The sequence below is a fragment of the Somniosus microcephalus genome, chromosome 5, assembly GCF_052327205.1.
Source record: "Somniosus microcephalus isolate GS21.2 chromosome 5, FLI_Smic_1.0, whole genome shotgun sequence".
NCBI lineage: Eukaryota > Metazoa > Chordata > Chondrichthyes > Squaliformes > Somniosidae > Somniosus > Somniosus microcephalus.
Genome location: NC_140991.1, coordinates 253,336,550 through 253,356,975, shown reverse-complemented (window position 1 = coordinate 253,356,975; position 20,426 = coordinate 253,336,550). Strand labels below are relative to the sequence as shown.

The window sequence follows — 20,426 nt, the reverse complement described above, 5'->3', positions numbered from 1 at the left end:
ACGTCAGACGCTGCCCGGGATTCTTCTCTTTCAAAAAGGAATTCCAGGCATCCCTGGAGGTGAACGGCAGGCGCGTCGGGTAAGTGCAGATCGGGGGCTTGCACGCGCGGCAAGCCCCCGATCCAAATTTCTGCCCCATGATCCTTCCTTACTATTGTGTTAATCTCCTCTTTAACCAGCAATGCTACCCCACCTGCTTTTCCTTTTTGCCTGTCTTTCCTGAATATTGAATACCCCTGGATGTTGAATTCCCAGCCTTGGTCACCCTGGAGCCATGTCTCTGTAATCCCAATTAAATCATATCCATTTACATCTATGTGCGCAGCTAATTCATCCACCTTATTACGAATGCTCCTCGCATTAAGACACAAAGCTTTCAGGCTTGTTTTTTTTAACACTTAGTCCTTTTAGAATTATTATTTACTGTGGCCCTGTTTGATTTACACACTTGATTTCTCTGCATCCCACTTTTGCTTTTCTCCTTCCTGTCTTTTTGCTTCTATCCTTGCTTCCCTTTCCTCTTTCTCCCTGCACAGGTTCCCAACCCCCTGCCATTTTAGTTTAAACCCTCCCCAACAGCACTAGCAAATCCTCACCCTAGGACATCGGTCCCAGTCCTGCCCAGGTGCAAACCGTCCAGTTTGTACTGGTCCCACCTCCCCCAGAACCAGTTCCAATGTCCCATTTACAAGGCACAAGTCAGGATTGTAATGGAATACACTCAACTTCCCTGGATGAGTGCAGCTCCAACAACACTCGAAGCTCGACACCATCCAGGACAAAGCAGCCTGCTTGATTGACACCCCATCCACCACCTTAAATATTCACTCCCTTCACCACCGGCGTACCGTGGCTGCAGTGTGTACCATCTACAAGATGCACTGCAGCAATTCGCCAAGGCTTCTTTGGCAGCACCTCCCAAACCCGCGACCTCTTCCACCTGGAAGGATAAGAGCAGCAGGCGCATGGGAACACCATCACCTGCAAGTTCCCCTCCAAATTATACACCATTCTGACTTGGAAGTATATTGCCGTTCCTTCACCGTCGCTGGGTCAAAATCCTGGAACTTCCTCCCTACCAGCATTGTGGGAGTACCGTCAGCACACAAACTGCAGCGGTTCAAGAAGGCGGCTCACCACCACCTTCTCGGGGGCAATTGGGGATGGGCAATAAATGCTGGCCTTGCCAGCGATGCCCACATCCCAGGAACAAATAATAAAAAAGGGGAGATAGTGTTTGACAAATTTAGTAAGAGTTTTTTGAAGATGTAACTAGCAGGGTAGATAAAGGGGAACCAGTGGATGTAGTATATTTGGATTTCCAAAAGACATTCGATAAGGTGCCACGTGAAAGGTTGCTACGCAAGATAAGGACTACTGGGGTTGGGGGTAATATATTAGCATGGATTGTGGATTGGTTAACAGACAGAAAACAGAGTAGGGCTAAACGGGTCATTTTCAGGTTGGCAGGCTGTAACTAGTGGGGTGCTGCAAGGATCAGTGCTTGGGCCTTAGTTATTTACAATTTATATCAATGACTTGACTACATTACACTTGGTCCTTTCATCTAAGTTTGCTGACAATACAAAGCTAGGTGGGAAAGTAAGCTGTGAGAAGGACAGAGCCTGCAAAGGGATACAGACAGGTTAAGTGAGTGGGCAATAAGGTGGCAGATGGAGTATAATGTAGGGAAATGTGAGGTTATCCACTTTTTGGTAGGAAGAATAGAAAAACACTTTTTTAAATGATAAAGTATTAAATGTTGGTGTTCAGAGAAATTTAGGTGTCCTCGTACAGGAAACACAAAGTTAGCATGCAGCTACAGCAAGCAGTTAAGGCGGCAAATGGCATGTTGCAAGGGGATTGGAGTACAAAAGTAAGGAAGTCTTACTACAATTGTACAAGGTTTTGGTGAGACCACACCTGGGGTATTATGCACAGTTTTGGTCTTCTGAGAAAGTTCATGCATACCTTGGAGGCAGAGCAACGAAGGCTCACTAGATTGATCCCTGGGATGAGAGGGTTGTCCTATGAGGAGAGATTGAGTAGATTGGGCCTGTACTCTCTGGAGTTTAGAAACATAGAAGATAGGAGCATGAGTAGGCCATTCGGCCCTTCGAGCCTGCTCCGCCATTCAATGAGATCATGGCTGATCATCCAAATTCAGTACCCTGTCCCTGCCTTCTCCCCATATCCCTTGATCCCTTTAGCTTTAAGAAATATATCCAACTCTTTCTTGAATATATTTAATGAACTGGCCTCCACTGCCCTCCGTGGCGCAGAATTCCACAGGTTCACCACTCTCTGGGTGAAGAAATTCCTCCTCATCTCTGTCCTAAATGACTTACCCCTTATCCTTAGACTATGACCCCTGGTTCTGGACTCCCCGGCCATCGGGAACATCCTCCCTGCATCTAGTCTGTCCAGGCCTGACAGAATTTTATAGGTTTCGATGAGATCCCCTCTCAATCTTCTAAATTCCAGCGAGTATAAGCCCAATCGACACAATCTCTCCTCATGAGGTGATCTCATTGAAACATAAGATTCTGAGGGGGATTGACAGGGTAGATGCTGAGAGATTGTTTTCCCTGGCTGGAGAGTCTAGAACTAGGGGACATAGTGTCAGGATAAGGGGTCAGTTATTTAAGACTGAGATGAGGAATTTCTTCATTCAGCCGGTTGTGAATCTTTGAAATTCTCTACCCCAAAGGGCTGTGGATGCTGAGTCGTTGAGTATATTCAAGGCTAAGATAGTTAGATTTTTGGACTCTTGGGGAATCAACGGATATGGGGATTGGGCGGAAAAGTGAAGTTGAGGTCGAAGATCAGCTATGATCTTGTTGAATGGTGGAGCAGGGTCGAAGGGCTGTATGGACTACTCCTGTTCCTAATTTTTATGTCCTCCAATGGCAAAGGAGGATTCCATTGCATCATTTACGAAGGGAATCCCCTAATATGCAATGGAATCTCCAAATAATTATACAATATACAGAATTCTAATAATTATAAATGTACTGAATTGCAATTTTATTTATAAGTCCCCTCATTGCACCAACCTCTTAATTTTTTTAATTTTTTGATAAATAATTTTCAACATCTTGATCCAAAACATTATTTGCATAAACTCATTTAAAGTGTGTGCATCATTTTGGATTTTGAAATGTTTTATTTAAGCCTTATATATACCCTTGTGCTGATGAAAATAGGCCCCGTGCCTGTTTTTACCAGTCGTAAGAGTTGCATGGGCAATTGCTGGGCAGTTGTTGGGCAAATAGCCCAACTCTGCGCGAGCAATACTCATTTTTCAGATGATCTGTCAAGGCATACCTGACCTCGCAAGTTCCAGATTTCGTGCATGCCAAAATTCCAAACTTCCGGGGCCTTTTTCAAAGGGGATATGATGGTGTACTCAGAGTACACCATCTAAGACACTGCAATTTCAGGGCTGATGTTTACAGGAGAGAACTGGGGTGAAATTTGGGAGAATTTTTAACAACCAAGTTAATTAAAATTATAAAGTGTATAGTACACAATGTAATGAAAAAATCTGCTTCAGTATTCGTTTTGTGCTATTCTACCTTTAAAGTGTTCTAACAGACCACTGTTAATGCTGCTGGATGGGTATGTGTAATCTCGTTGGTCTTTTTTCAAATTTTGAGTGATCTGAGGTGACACCAGAGCTCATAGTTGAAAATGGCAACTCATGCAAATTGCTAATCCAATTAAATCAACACCATGAACTGCATAGTAGGACTGAGTGAAAATTATAAGAATCTTGAAACACTGCTAGTTTTCTTTTACCCGTGAGAGCTGTCTGCAGTCGTCAATGAGCAGTGAGGCTTTCACACTTGTATGGAAAAGTAGTAAGACACAAAAGGTCTAACATTGCTTACATTTGATATTTTCTTTTTGTCACAGGTATTGCTTTCACCGATCTACCGGTAAGGCAATTCTTTTTACAATATTTTTCCTAAACTTTTATTGTTGTATGTTTTTTCAAAAGAAGTTTGAGCATGTGTGACTGAATTTTTTAACCTTGTAACCTGCTTGAAGGGAGATTCCTGTTACAGCCAACTCTTAATTTGAGTTATATTTCAAATATTTTAAGCACTAAATTTCCACTTTGCTGTGTTGTTTATGTTGCTTAATTTCAATTTTGGGTAGTTCGAATTTAGTTTTTTGCTGCAGAAAATTGACTTCAAATTATGGTCATGATTTGACGTGCTTCTTGGGTCCTTTTGCTCCATTCTTGATTACCATTCTGATGGGATTGGGTGGGCAGGGCAATTACCAAACTTGAGTCACTTTTATGGCTCTCACAAGGAGATCACAAGCCTCAGTCCCATCCTCTAACTCTCATGTTCACTCCAGAATTAATTAATGCTTTAGAGCAGTAGCTTCAACACAAGGGCTCTGGCTGTTCTTCAAGGGTGGAATTCTTCTGGCATCCAGTGGATGATTATTGTGATTAATGGATTTGACAACTTGAAGGCTTCCCTAGGAGGAATAATGTGGAGGAGTATAAGAGAACGGCACAAGTTGTGGTGTAGTGGGACTTAGTTGCATTTCTTTTGAGGGCTGGAATACTTTTCTGGAATCTCCGTTTGGCCTTTATCCTTAGAATCCTGAAAATTCAGCTATTTTCTCCATTTCTAAATGGGCAGTTATTGACTAGTTTGGGAGGATTTAGGCCTTTGCTCAGTCTCATTTCCCACAGCCTTTTCTCAGCTGCACTTGCTCCACAACATTCTGAAGGCACTGCTATTCAACTGGAAAACACACGTCGCTCCTTTTCATTACTTCAGTGTTGGGTCATTCTGACCTTCCAGCTGATGCCTAACAAGTGTGTTGTAAAAGCATCCATCCTCCTTTTCTGTGTCCTGGTCTGGCCCTGAGCACCATACAATAGTGCCAGTTGGATGTTAATCTTGTACATTGTTTTTATCATGGGACATAGAATCATACAATAATTCAGCACAGAATGAGACCATTTAGCCTATCTCGTCTGTGCTGGCTCTTTGGTAGAGCTATCCAATTAGTCTCACTCCCCTGCTCTTACCCCAAAGCACTGCAAATTTATTTAAGTATTTATCCAATTCCTTTTTGAAAGATATAAGAAATAGGAGCAGAAGTAGGCCATACAGCCCTCAAGCCTGCTCTGTCATTCAGTAAGATCATGGTTGAACTTCTACATCAACTCCACTTTCCCACCCTATCGCCATATCTCTTGCCCAAAAATCTATTGATCTCAGTCTTGAATATACTCATTGACTGCGCATCCTGCCCTCTGGGGTAGAGAATTACAAAGATTCACCACCCTCTGAGTGAAGAAATTTCTCATCTCAGTCCTAGATGGCTGACCCCTTATCCTGAGACTGTGAACCCTAGTTTTAGACTCTCCAGCCAGGGGAAACAGCCTCTCGGCATCTACCCTGTCAAGCCCTGTAAGAATTTTATACATTTCAATGAGATGACCTCTCATTCTTCTAAACTCCAGAGTATAGGTCCATTATACTTGATCTCTCCTCATAGGATAGCTCTCCTATCCCAGGAATCAATCTAGTGAACCTTTGTTGCACCCCCTCTAAGGCAAGTATATCCTTCCTTAAGTAAGAAGCTCTTACACAGTAGTCACCAAAGCCCTGTATAATTGTAGAAAGACTTCCATACCCTATATACACCAACCCCCTTGTAATAAAAGCCAACGTATAATTTGCCTTCCTAATTACTTGCATTACATTTTTTATTCGCTCCTGGGATGTGGCCGTCGCTGGCAAGGCCAGCATTTATTGCCCATCCCTAATTGCTCTTGAGGAGGTGGCAGTGAGCCGCCGCCTTGAACCTCTGCAGTCCTTGTGGTGAAGGTACTCCCACAGTGCTGTTAGGGAGGGAGTTCCAGGATTTTGACCCAGCAACGATGAAGGAACAGCAATATATTTCCAAGTCAGGATGGTGTGTAACTTGGAGGGGAACTTGCAGGTGATGGTGTTCCCATGCTCCAGCTGCCCTTGTCCTTCTAGGTGGTAGAGGTTGCAGGTTTTGGAGGTGCTGCCGAAGAAGCCTTGGCGAGTTGCTGCAGTGCATCTTGTAGATGGTACACACTGCAGCCACGGTACGCCGGTGGTGGAGAGAGTGAATGTTTAAGGTGGTGGATGGGGTGTCAATCAAGTAGGCTGCTTTGTCCTGGATGAGCTTCTTGAGTGTTGTTGGAGCTGCACTCATCCAGGCATGTGGAGAGTATTCCATCACACTCCTGACTTGCGCCTTGTAGATGGTGGAAAGGCTTTGGGGAGTCAGGAGGTGAGACACTTGCTGCAAAATGCCCAGCCTCTGACCTCTTGTAGCCACAGTATTTATGTGGTTGGCCCAGTTAAGTTTCTGGTCAATGGTGACCCCAGATGTTGGTGGGGGATTTGGCGATGGTAATGCTGGTGAATGTCATGGGGCGGTGGTTAAACTCTAGCTTGTTGGAGATAGTCATTGCTTGGCACTTTTGTGGCGCGAATGTTACTTGCCACTTATCAGCCTTAGCCTGAATATCATCCAGGTCTTACTGCGTTTGGGCATGGACTGCTTCATCTGAGGAGTTGCGAATGGAACTGAGCACTGTGCAATCATCAGCGAACATCCCCACTTCTGACCTTATGATGGAGGAAAGGTCATTGATGAAGCAGCTGAAGATGGTTGGGCCTAGGACACTGCCCTGAGGAACTCCTGCAATGATGTCCTGGGGCTGAGGTGATTGACCTCCAACAACTACAACCATCTTCCTTTGTAATAGGTATGACTTCAGCCAGTAGAGAGTTTTCCCCCTGATTCCCATGGAGTTCAATTTTACTGGGGTGCCTTGAAGTCAAGGGCAGTCACTCTCACCTCACCTCTGGAATTCAGCTCATTTGGACCAAGGCTGGAGCCAAGTGGTCCTGGTGGAACCCAAACTGAGCATCGGTGAGCAGGTTATTGGTAAGTGCCACTTGATAGCACTGTTGATAATACCTTCCATCACTTTGCTGATGATTGAGAGTAGACTGATGGGGCGGTAATTGGCTGGGTTGGATTTGTCCTGCTTTTTGTGAACAGCACATACCTGGGCAGTTTTCCACATTGTAGGGTAAATGCCAGTGTTGTAGCTGTACTGGAACAGTTTGGCTAGAGGCCAGGTTCTAGAGCACAAGTCTTCAGCAAGACAGCCGGGATGTTGTCAGGGCCCATAGCCTTTGCTGTATCCAGTGCGCTCAGCCGTTTCTTGATATCACATGGAGTGAATTGAATTGGCTGAAGACTGGCTTCTGTGATAGTGGGGACCTCGGGAGGAGGCCGATATGGATCATCCACTCAGTACTTCTGGCTGAAGATGGTTGCAAACGCTTCAGCCTTGTCTTTTGCACTCGTGTGCTAGGCTCTATCATCATTGAGGATGGGAATATTCATGGAGCCTCCTCCTTCCGTTAGTTGTTTAATTGTCCATCACCATTCACGACTGGACGTGGCAGGACTGCAGAGCTTTGATCTGATCCGTTAATTGTGGGATTGCTTAGCTCTGTCTATAGCATGCTGTTTCGCTGTTTAGCATGCATGTAGTCCTGTGTTGCAGCTTCCCCAGCTTGGCACCTCGTTTTTAGGTACGCCTGTTGTTGCTCCTGGAGATCTGATCGTGGTGGTAGTGCCGCACAACTCAATGGAGGGTGTCCTCCGTCTGAACACAGGATTTCGTCCTGTTAACTTTCTGTAATTCATGTACAAGGACCCAAATCCGTCTTGAATATCAACATTTACTGGTCTCTCACCTTTTTAAAAACTATTGTGCTTTTCCATTCTTCCTACCAAAATGGATAATTTCACCCTTCCCCACATTATACTCATCTGCCACCTTGCCCAATCACTTAACTGGTCTATATCCATTTACAGCCTCTCTGCGTCCTCCTCAAAGCTTGCTTTCCCAGCTAGCTTTGTATCGACATGATGAGTCTTTTCTTCAGTTTTCATACTCCGCCATAAAATGCTGCAGTAGGTGCCCTTTCATCTTTTTTCTTACACAGTCCAAAGATGTGCGAGTTAGGTTGATTGGCTATGATAAATGGACCCTTAGTGTTAGGGGGATTAAATACGTGGGGTTACGGGGATCGGGTGGGATATGTGTTGGTGCAGGCTCGATGGGCCGAAATGGCCTCTATCTGCACTGTGGGGTTTCTGTGATTCTGTGCCCAGTAAACAGAAAATATACCTTCTCCTTGTTGTAAATGTCCATTATTTTAAGAAAAAGTGTAGCAAGAAAAGGCCATTGGTACTCTAGTTTGCCTAACCTGGCATTGAGCTCCATTTTGAAGGCATCAGGTAGTGGAAATATAGGAAAGTATAGTCACAGTTTTTTTCACACTTCTAAATAAAGAAAAACATTTTTTGAGCTGGATTTTAATGTGCAAGAGGAGGTAGGGGTTTCAAACCGGCAAAATTTCCAGTGCGTTGGGAAGCCGGCTCCAACCCGCCGAGTTCGGATTTCACCACAGCACGTTAGGCTGCGTGCGAGCAACCCGTTCAGGAGAGGTGGGTTGCTAATTAACAATGTTAATCGCTCACTCAGAACGATATTGACGTCAATTTTTCACTTTAATTTTGGGTCCATGGGTTTCCCGAGCTTCCTGGAACTCGCCAGTGAAAGCAAGGCAATTACACGGCGGGAATTGAGGGGGTTGAAGCAATCTCTGGGAAATAAGCCAATAAATACTCGGTACTCCCAGCTGTTTTCTTACCTGCTTGCAGGAAAGGATTTGCTCCCAGTACTTGTGCTGAGAGGTTACTACTTTACACACTTTGGAGATTTCTTCAACTCTTGGGAGGTTTGGAGGACTGATCTACCCTTTGGAGATCTGATCTGTCCGATCAGGATGGGTGCTGCTTATGCTGCCTTAGATTGGACCTCAGATGAGGACCAAGGTGACCAGCAACAGTGGCAGCAGCCACCAGCTGGTCACAGACCTGTAGCTCCACAGGAGATAGCAGAGAGGTGCAACTCGCAGGAGGCCATACCCGGCACACCGGGTCTACAGGCATAGGATAAGCTTCCTCGACATGTCGGAACACCACTGTCTCAGGAGGCTCAGGGTGTTTCGTCAGGTGGTGGCAGACATTTGCAGTCTACTGGAACAAGACCTGCTGCCAGCTGGACCTGATGGCCATGCTTTACCAGCGGTTGGTAAAGTCACCACCGCCCTCAACTTCTTTGCCTCTGAATCCTTCCAGGGCACTGCCGGAGACGTTTGCAGGATCTTCCAGTCGGCAGCCCACAAATGCATAAGACACATGACTGATGGCTTGTTTACCAGGGCCGCAAATTATGTCAACTATGACTGGGATTGCGGCTCTGGCTGCCATCCCACAGGTGCAGGCCGTCATTTCACGTTCGTGGTAATTAAGGCACCCATAGATCATTTGGGAGTGTTCGTCAACTGCAAGGGCTTCCACTCCCATCGATGTGCAGCTGGTGTGCAACCACAAAAAGATCTTTATGCAGGTGTGCGCAGGCCTCCCCAGCAGCTGCCATAATTCTTTTGTCCTGTAACAGTCCACCCTCCCAAATGTCTTTGCACCTGGAAGCCAAGTTACTGGCTGGCTGCTCGGAGACAGGGGATGCCGCTTAGAATGTGGCTGATGGCACCTCTCAGAAACCTGAAGCATGAGGCCCAGGAACGCTACAATGAATGCTGTGTGACCACCAGGTGTCTCATCGAACAAAGCCATGGGCATGCTGCAGATGCACTTCAGATGCCTCGACAGATCTGGATGGGCCCTTCAGTACGCACCAGCCAGGGTCTCTAGAATGGTCGTGGTCTGCATTATATTGCATAGCAGTGAGGTTTGGACCTACAGGAAGACCAAGGCGCAGATTGCAAAGCCTCTTCGGAGGCTGAAGGTGATGAAGGCAATGCGCCACCAGCGGTGCACATTGCTGTGCGGGATGCCCTGATTATTGCGAGGTTCTTTCTGATTCCACTAGTCCACCCATCTAACAACCTCATGCAAAAGCCACTTCTTACCCACCCTGGCCTCCCCAATGCCACTAACACAAAGCAGTCCTGCAAACAACCAAGCATCCCTTTCACATCTCCCCCATTGATCGCAGTCAATTCAGGTCTTCACATTCATCATCAAACAACTGAAAAGGCGACTTGCCAACCAGCAACCAAGAATGGGTAACACTGGAAAGTGGTGCAAAACAATAATATTTGTGCTTCAAATGAAGAAAAGACACTTAACAATGCAACAATGTGTAAGACACCCATATGCATACCCTTGTGTAGCTACAAGTCTTTACTCTTCCTTTTCCTAGTGCTTCTACATGATACAATGGCTGTGGCTTGAGCAAAGGTAGAGGCAGGCTGCTCCGATCCCTGCTCTGATTGTTGAGATGCTCTTGGCTGATGTCCTCTGCGTTTTGGAACTTGAGGGAGCCCCGCCAAAGACTGCTCCACGTGCACCTGTGATGGGGCAGACTTTGCCATCAGGACACGAGACAGCGTGTCTGGTACTGACTGCGCGTGCCCCTGCCCCCCCACCCCCCCCCCCCCCCCCCCCCCCAATATATGAGAAGCGGAAGCGCTTTGAGCAAAGTCCCCACTTCTATGTCCCCTTCCGCCATCATCCCTCTCTTGGCCCAGCCTCAGTTCCCTGCTACCACTGTGCTGGAGAACACTTTGCTGTCGATCGGTGCAGCACTACAAGACCAAGGCTAGGTTATGGTTCATCCTAGTTAAGGTGACATCCAGAGTCTGCAAGCCCTTGTTCAAAGCCTGCATTGCACTCGTTCGATGCTCCGTGCAGTTGGCCACTCTATCCATGGAAGAAAACATCATCACAATGGCCTGCAACAGATTACCACTCATGCTTGAGGCGGACTCTTCCAATCTCTCTGCAATTGTGGACAGTGTGCTTGGAACGCCTGTCAGTAGCACAATATCTGCTGCTGCTCACTGATTATCCTCTTCATCAATGGCCCCCAGGATATAGCATCTGCGTGCAGATGAGCAGAGCTTGGAGAGGCCTGCGCCCCCTGATGCGGACTCTCCACTGCTGTCCCTTACTCCACCATCTGCTGTTGCTCACTTGTGAAATGTGAGTCACCAAGTGAAAACCCAACTATCTCTAACTGGTCCCACCGAATTGCAAGTATCTGACCTGGTGCATGGTCTGCATAAGTCCTGTGATGGTGCACCCTCTTAGAGGGATTGAGCTCTTCTGAGGAGTTGTCTTTGGTAACCTCGACCAACTCCTGCTGGATGAGTGAAGGACCTGTGGGAGATAAAAGACATGAGTACTATCGAGCAATATTCCCTGTAATTTTTTTCTTTGGGTCGCGCTGCTCTTTTAACGGGCTGTGTGGCTCATTCAAAAGTCTGTTTTTTTCCAATTTAAAAGCTGACTGCGTGGGCCCCTGGAGCATTGCGTGGCTGTGCAGCTTAAAGGAAAAATTGCAGTGCTGAATGCCATGTGGCTGTTTGATATTCAATTTTGTCACTAGGTAGCTGGAAGCTCCCAATCTCGAGCGCCCAGGCACGCCGAGACTCCGCTGATCTCCAGTGCCAACTCCTCTGCAGCTGTTAATTGCGACATGGCTGGAGGGCCATCTGCGGTTCTCTCCCTCTCCTTGGTGTTGTCTGCTCTCCTTTTACAAGGAAGGGAAGGAAAGAATAGACTGATGAGTGAGAGTAATGGCATATGTTCACCTGATGGATAGAGAGCATTTGTTGAGGGTGACTGAGGGAGTGGCATGACATGGATGGATAGATGGGGATGTGAGGAAGTGCATAGACAGAGAGGGATGGGTGCACCTGCAAGATAAGTTGGTGAGGAGTGATGTGTTGCAGAGTGAGAAGGTTGGGGTGATGCGCACATCAGGGTGTAAGTGAATGTGCCACTGCGCTCTCATTTCCTACCTTGGTTAGGTCATTAAACCACTTTCTGCGTTGGATCCAGTACGCTCCTGCTGCTGACCTCTTCTACCACCTCCAACCATGCCTTCTTGGTTTCCCAGTAGGCTTCTTCCTCCCGTTGATGGGGAAGATTATCTCCCTCCGGGTCCTCACAGCCCTTAGCCCATCCAGGGAGGCGTCAGTGAAGCGGAGCGCAGCCTTTGAATGTCTTGCTTCTATTTCTGACCTTCCTCTTTCTTTCCAATTCCTTCAACTTACATGTTTGGATTGTCCCTTTAAATACTGGAGTTGAGATCGCCTCAGGCAGGTCGTCATCATGCCAGCTGACGCTAATTGGACGGGAAACCCGGCAATAAAATGCTAATGTGGCTGCGTTAAAAAGCCACTGACAGACACGCTTAACATATTTCCAGGTTTCCCACACGCTATCAGACAAAGGGTGATAGAAGTGTGGAACTCTCTCTCAAAAAGCGGTAGATGTTAGCTCAATTAATTTTAAATCTGAGATTGATAGATTTTGCTAGCCAAGGGTATTCAGGGATATGGAGCCAAGGTGGGAAAATGGAGTTGGGATACAGATCAGCTGTGGTCACATTGAATGGCAGAACAGGCTCAAAGGGCTGAATGGCCTATTCCTGTTCCTATGTTAATACTGCTTCCTTTGCTTTGAATTCAGCATCTGTGATTTTTCTAGTAATCAAATATCCTGAACTCAAAACTAGAAGGGCTCATTCTGAATGTCTGTGGTATATGTACCTGCAGGTTCCATTAGAAGATTGTGTTGGATCCTTGGTATTTGAGTGTAGATTTTACAAATGAGCCTTCCTCTGCCCCCTTTCCATGCAGAGCTTCACGCATTGGGAGCACTAATTGGCATATTTAGCATGGAGGATAGTGCATCTGTTTTGCATTGTTCCTCCAACAAAGCTGTGCACTGGGATGCACTTGTAAAATCTGTCCCTTAACTCTTTGGAGGAGAAACAAAAGCGTTATGACTGTAGTGATTTGACCATAAAGAATGGGTGGGAAAAAAGGTTTTGTCACATGAACGGCAGATGAAGGGAAAAGCTCCACCTCGAGTGGCTGTGTCCCCCAGTCATTTAATCTCCTAAGCACAAAGTGGATGCAGGAGTATATGGGTACCTCATTGCTCTGTATAGAGATGACCCATTTTGGGGGAAAATTTGGCTTTTATTTCTGTTTCTTCCACAGGGACTAGTGAGTGCCCCATACCACTCCAGGATCAGCCAATTCAAAAAGTATAATTGTGGTAGGGTGTATTGATGCTTTCATCCAATGTAGAATATTTGGGCTAGTGTACTCTGGAACTCGACTTAGAAGTGACAAGTTCTTCCCAACTCTGGGCATCTTTTGGTGTCTGCATATGGAGCTACCTGTCTGCAAGTCAGATCTCTGCTGTAACTGCCAGGCTATGGTGCCATTTTTTTCCCTTGGATCTTTTATCCTTTTTATGTTAAAATATTTTTTGTTACCACTCCAAAAGTACTATTGGTGTATCACTGCAGCTCAGACCACCGCACCACCCCATAGTGTGCATTTTTAAAGTGACCTATTTATTCTGTAGTCATATCCAGTGTTCCTGAATTTAAAGTTGTGCTATATGTCCTTGCTTAAATAGTATAAAATTATTTAATTGTGGGTGGGGCAGGAGGAGGAAATATTGCTTAACACATGTTGACAGTTCTAATGGGAGAGCTGAAGTTTACAAGTTTGATTCATCAGGATAAATCTTTGCAGTAATAAAATTCCTTCTGTTTTAAAGCCATTTTCAGCTGCAAAACTTTGCCACATAATTAATATAAGACCATTGCTGCTAGGGATCTACTGGACTGCTTGAAGAGTCTAAAGCTTGCATAGTGACTTTTTTTTCTCTTGTTCAGCCAAATTTATATCCCACAGTTGGACTGCAGACACCAGGGGAGGTGATAGATGCTAATTTTGGACAGCATCCATTTGTTTTTGATATAGAGGACTACATGCGAGAATGGAGATCTAAAATTCAGACCCAGATTGAAAGATTCCCTGTAGGAGATCGAGAAGGGGAATGGCAGACAATGATTCAAAAGTAGGTGACACATTGTCTGTTATCTACAGTAGCATTTTTAAATTTCAAACATTTAAAGGAGTTTTCTTTCCTGTGACTTAATTCAGATCTAGATTTAAAAGATTGATGGATGTCTTCTTGCATCTATTAAATACAACTTGTATTTCTCAATGTTAAATGCTACCAAGTATATGCTCATATATTTCAATACTTTTTATTAATAACTACAATAAATCTGGTCATGTGACTGAAAAAGATGTTCAGCTGAATGCTGCACTTTCAATTTTTTGCAGTCTTGCCCTATTTGAGTGTATCCTCAATACAGTTCCAGTAAGCGACATTAACTGACCTGGTCAGGGACCAAGCAAGTAAAATGTAGTCCCACAGCTCTCAAACAAAACAAAATTGTATTTCTGGGGCAGGCAATTCATTTGAAATTGTAAGAAACCCTCCTCCTCTCCTATCCAAAGGAATCTTTCGTTTTCTCTTGTTTTCTCTTTTTTCCCCTCCCCAAGGTTTACAGAGTGACAAAGTTGTTTTGAATACAGCTAAGAATAGCTCAGTGCTGTGCCATTGCATCAGCTCAGAGATTGGAGTGTAAGTTTAATTAAAGGATGGTCTTGTGCTTTGGGTGACCTATTAATTCTCCAGTTCAGTTTACATGCATTCCTTATTGCTTAAAGCAATAAATTTTTCTTCCCATGTTCTACTTGCTCACGTGCTCCCTTTCTCTGTCTCTCCCATGTGTGAGCATCCTTTTTCTGTTTCTCGCACATGCACCCACTTGTCCGTCTCGTATGCACACCTGCACTCCTGTCTGTATCCCGTGCGCGTGGGCTCTCGTGTGTGTGCGTGCCCTTTCTCATGTAAATGTCTAAGGCCCACTGCTACCTTTTAATTATAGATTTTTGGTGTCTGAATAGATAACGGTTTCTGATTTAACATCTAGAATCCTCTTGGTAACAAAATTGCATTAACAGAAGGAAGAACTAGCAGGGACACATTTTTGGTGTAAATAAACCATGATAAGTTTAATAACTTAAGTGTCAACGTATTTGTTTGTTTAGTGCATTTTTGCAGAAAAAAATCTATTATCTTGTTCTGTGGGATGTGTGTTTGTGGGATGTGCGTATGTATGTACAGTATATTTGCGGTGTATGGGTGCTGTTTCTGCAAATACATTCACCAATGTCATAACTCTAAAACATAACCTGAATGTTAAAAATTGTGTGCGTGTATGTGTGCTTGCAAGACTATTTCCATTGAGTTGTTTGGCAAGGGTTTCCTGTTATTGCACATGTACGGCCTGGTGTAATCATCTTTCTGCTAGAATGTTTCAAAGCTGCACTGTATGGGACTATTGTAGTGAAATACTGCTGACCCTGAGCTGTTGTGTAACACTTTTTTAATTCAATTTCTAGAATGGTTTCATCTTACTTAGTGCATCATGGTTATTGTGCCACAGCTGAAGCCTTTGCCAGATCCACAGGACAGGCTTTCCAGGAGGAGCTAGCATCCATTAAAAATAGACAAAGTGAGTGTAAATTGAGCTATGGTTTGATTATGCTCAGTGACATTGTTTAAAATATCAGTTTATAAAAAAAAAAAAAATGTTTTATTGTGTTCCCTTCTGAATTTACTCAGTTTTTTCTTTCATGTAGATGTCCAAATGATGAGGAGGGTGGGACATGTAAAAATAAAATTTTCTGAGGATGTCAAGCTTTGTGGCCCGGTGATGAGCATGTGAGAGATTGATAGCATTCAGAGGGATCTCAACCAGTTAAGCAGATATGCTAAGGAATGATGAATGGATTTTTACCTAGATAAATGTAAGGTTATGCACATTGAAACCTTAAATGTGTGTGCATGATTGAAACGCTCATGAGGAAAGGAGGATTTGGTTCTGCTTACTGACCATTCACAAAGTATCCAATCAACTTAAAAAAGTTGCTGTTGTAGTGGGATGCAGTTAAAGACATTTGATTTCATGTTGAAGCAAGTTATCTTAATGCATGGCCACATTTGATTATTGTATGCTTACCTTCAATGGGATATTTGATGCTTTGGGAAAGATTCAGAAAAGAGTGATAGTATACAACTAATGCTGTCCTGAAGACATTTGGTGCAAGCATGCATGTATCCATACTATCAGTAGCCAGGCATTACTGGGTTAGCTTAGAAATGTGAATTCAAAATTCACAAAGTTGACCACTGTTAGCGAACTGAATGATGTACTGGTAGACTACTTCAATTGTACATTACTATTTAAAGTACTTTTAAATTACTTTCTAAAATGTGAGCTTGCAGAATATGAATGGTGTTCCACGTGACCTTATTTGTGCGTGTGTAGAAACACAGCCGTGGGAAAGTGATAATCGTGGTAGGGGGCTGAAAATATATTCACTCGTAACTTTATTTTTGCTGTTGTGAAATCCCATATTTGAGGCGGAGAAGACTTTAAATATTAAGTTATGCAGGTATAATAAAGGTGAGGGTTAGTGCAGATCTGATCTTCAAATAGGATCCTATTCAGGTTAAGTGGTTCTCTAACTTTGGCAAGTTAATGCCAAAAGAACCATAATCCTAAGAACTTTGCAGAAGTGCACACTTACCTATTAGATATGCCACTTTCTTCAGTGAAGATGGCCACAGTAAACTTGTATTTATTTTGTAGGAATTCAGAAGCTGGTACTAGCTGGAAGAATGGGAGAAGCAATTGAAACAACACAGCAGCTATATCCAGGTCTACTTGAAAGAAAATCCAACCTCCTCTTTATGTTAAAGTAAGCAGCTGTAATTTTCCAAGGAAACTGCTTTCCTAGCAATGCAGCATGACTGTTTGTGTGCTGCATGAAATTTTCATTCTGCATATTTCTGTCCCTGTGGACTGTTTGATCGAGACTGCTGAAATAGTGACCATGTGTAATCGCTGGGATCTGGGTTAAAGAAAAAACCTTGCCTTTTCATAGTTCAGTATGTTAAAGCTAGAAGTTCAGTTAAATTATAAATGTTCTGTTTAAGACATATAAGAATTAGGAGCAGGAGTCGGCCATACGGCACCTCGAGTCAGCTCTGCCATTTAATAAGATCATGGCAGATCTTTGACCTCAACTCCACTCTCCCACCCAATCCCTGGATTCCCCTAGAGTCCAAAAATCTATCCATCTCAGCCTTGAATATACTTAATGACTGAGCATCCACAGCCCACTGGGGTAGAGAATTCCAAAGATTCGCAACCCTCTGATTGAAGAACTTCCTCCTCATAGAAACATAGAAGGTAGGAGTAGGCCATTCAGCCCCTCGAACCTGCTCTGCCATTCAATGAGATCATGGCTGATCATCCAAATTCAGTACCCTGTCCCTGCCTTCTCCCCATATCCCTTTAGCCTTAAGAAATATATCTAACTCCTTGAATATATTTAATTAATTGGCCTCAACTGCCTCCTGTGGTAGAGAATTCCACAGGTTCACCACTCTCTGGGTGAAGAAATTCCTCCTCATCTCTGTCCTAAATGACTTACCCCTTATCCTTAGACTGTGACCCCTGGTTCTGAACTCCCCCGCCATCGGGAACATCCTTCTTGCATCTAGTCTGTCTAGTCCTGTTAGAATTTTATAAGTTTCAGTGAGATCCCCTCATTCTTCTAAACTCCAGCAAGTATAAGCCCAATTGACCCAATCTTCTCTCATACGTCATTCCTGCCATCCCAGGTATCAGCCTGGTGAATCTTCGCTGCACTCCCTCCATGGCAAGAACATCCTTCCTCAGATAAGGCGACCAAAACTGCACACTATACTCAAGATGTGGTCTCACCAAGGCCCTGTATAACTGCAGCAAGACATCCTTGTTCCTGTACTCAAACCCTCTCTCTACGAAGGCCAACATACCATTTGCCTTCTTAACCGCCTGCTGCACCTGCATGCTTACCTTCAGCGACTGGTGCACAAGGACACCCAGGTCTCGTTGCACTTCCCCTTCTCCCAATCTATTGCCGTTTAGATAATAACCTGCCTTCCTGTTTTTGCAACCAAAGTGGATAACCTCTCATTTATCCACATTGGACAGATGCATGGCAGATGCAGTATAATCACCCAACCTGTCCAAATCATCCTGGAAGTTCTCGGCATCCTCCTCACAGCACACACGCCCACCCAGCTTTGTGTCGTCTGCAAACTTGGAGATATTATATCTAGTTCCCTCGTCTAGATCATTAATATATATTGTGAATAGCTGGGGTCCTAGGACTGATCCCTGCGGTACCCCACTAGTCACTGCCTGCCACTCGGAAAAAGACCCGTTTATTCCAATTCTTTGCTTCCTGTCTGCCAACCAGTTCTCTATCGAAGTCAGTACCTTGCCCCCAACCCCATGTGCCTTAACTTTACACGCTAATCTCTTATGCGGGACCTTATCGAAAGCCTTCTGAACGTCCAAATACAGCACATCCACTGGTTCTCCCTTATCTATTCTACCAGTTACATCCTCAAGAAATTCCAGTAGATTAGTCAAGCACGATTTACCTTTTGTAAATCCATGTTGACTTTTTTTTCACAGAAACCCCACAGTGCAGATAGAGGCCATTTCGGCCCATCGAGCCTGCACTGACACATATCCCACCCGATCCCCGTAACCCCACGTATTTAATCCCCCTAACACTAAGGGTCAATTTATCATAGCCAATCAACCTAACCCGCACATCTTTGGACTGTGGGAGGAAACCGGAGCACCCGGAGGAAACCCACGCAAACACGGGGAGAATGTGCAAACTCCACACAGACAGTCACCCGAGGCCGGATTCGAACCCGGGTCCCTGGCGCTGTGAGGCAGCAGTGCTAACCACTATGCCACCGTGCCTTTGTCCGATCCTGTCACTGTTTTCCAAGTGCTCTGCTATTACATCTTTTATAATGGACTCTACCATTTTCCCCACTACCGATGTCAGGCTTACCGGTCTGTAATTCCCCGTTTTCTCTTTACCACCTTTTTTGAATAGTGGGGTAACATTAGCTACCCTCCAATCCATGGGAACTGTTCCAGAGTCTATAGAATTTTGGAAGATGACCAGCAATGCATCTACTATTTCTAGGGCCACTTCCTCGAGTACCCTAGGATGTAGATTTATCGGGCCCTGGGGATTTATCGGCCTTCAATCCCGTCAATTTCCCTAACACCATTTCCCTACAAATACTGATTTCTTTCAGTTCCTCCCTCTCATTAGACCTTCCTGTCTTTTGCTTTTCTCCTTGTTTCCCTTTCCTGTTTCGCTGCACAGGTTCCCAAACCCCTGCCATTTTAGTTTAAACCCTCCCCCACAGCACTAGCAAACACTCCCCCTAGGACATCGGTCCCAGTCCTGCCCAGGTGCAAACAGTGCAGTTTGTACTGGTCCCACCTCCCCCAGAACCGGTTCCAATGTCCCAGGAATTTGAATCCCTCCCACTTGCACCATTCCTCTAGCCACGTATTCATCTGAAATATCCTTCTATTTCTAATCTGACTAGCACGTGGCATTGGTAGCAATCCTGAGATTACTACCTTTTGAGGTCCTATTTTTTAATTTACCTCCTAACTCCCTATATTCAGCTTTTAGGACCTCATCCCAGTTTTTACCTATATGCACCATGACAACTGGCTGTTCACCCTCCCCTTCCAAAATGGGGAGGGTGAACAGCCGCTCTGAGACATCCTTGACCCTTGCACCAGGGAGGCAACATACCATCCTGGAGTCTCGTTTGCGGCTGCAGAAACGCCTATCTATTCCCCTTACAATAGAATCCCCTATCACTATAGCTCTCCCACTCTTTTTCCTCCCATCCTGTGCAGCAGAACCATCCATGGTGCCAGGAAGTTGGCTGCTGCTGCCTTCCTCTGATGAGCCATCTCCCTCACCAATATCCAAAGCGGTATAACCGAGAGGGGGATGGTCACAGGGGGACCCCTGCACTACCTGCCTGCGCCGACTACTCTGCCTGGTGGTCACCCATTCTCTTCCTGCCTGTGCAGCCTTTACCTGCGGTGTGACCAACTCCCTAAATGTGCTATCCACGATGTCCTCAGCATCGCGAATGCTCCAGTATGCATCCATTCGCAGCTCCAGCACCGCAATGCGGTCTGCCAGTAGCTGCAGCTGGATACACTTCCCGCACACATGGTCGTCAGGGACACAGGAAGTGTCCCTGATTTCCCACATAGTGCAGGAGGAGCATATCATGGTGTCGAGCTGTGCTGCCATGACTTACCCTTTTTAATTAATTCAAATTAAATTAAATCAAATCAATCCCACCAATTACACTACAATTAAATGATATACTCAAGGGCCCTTGTTTAACAGCAGTTCCTGCTACACAACAGAGACCCTAGAAACTATAAACACAAAATTTAAGTTTGGAAAAAACGAGAAAGAAAGATATACTCACCAACCAATCACTTACCT

At 44.9% G+C, this 20,426-nt stretch overlaps 1 protein-coding gene across 1 annotated transcript in view; it reads left to right on the top strand.

Moving 5' to 3' along the window:
- Positions 1-20,426, top strand: part of ranbp9 (RAN binding protein 9) — a 107,537-nt gene that overhangs the window by 40,492 nt on the left and 46,619 nt on the right. Inside the window, exons 5-8 of the mRNA XM_085988819.1 lie at positions 3,919-3,941; positions 13,829-14,013; positions 15,414-15,526; positions 16,667-16,775. Of these exons, the coding sequence (XP_085844945.1) occupies positions 3,919-3,941; positions 13,829-14,013; positions 15,414-15,526; positions 16,667-16,775 (430 nt within the window). The remainder of the gene's footprint in view (positions 1-3,918; positions 3,942-13,828; positions 14,014-15,413; positions 15,527-16,666; positions 16,776-20,426) is intronic.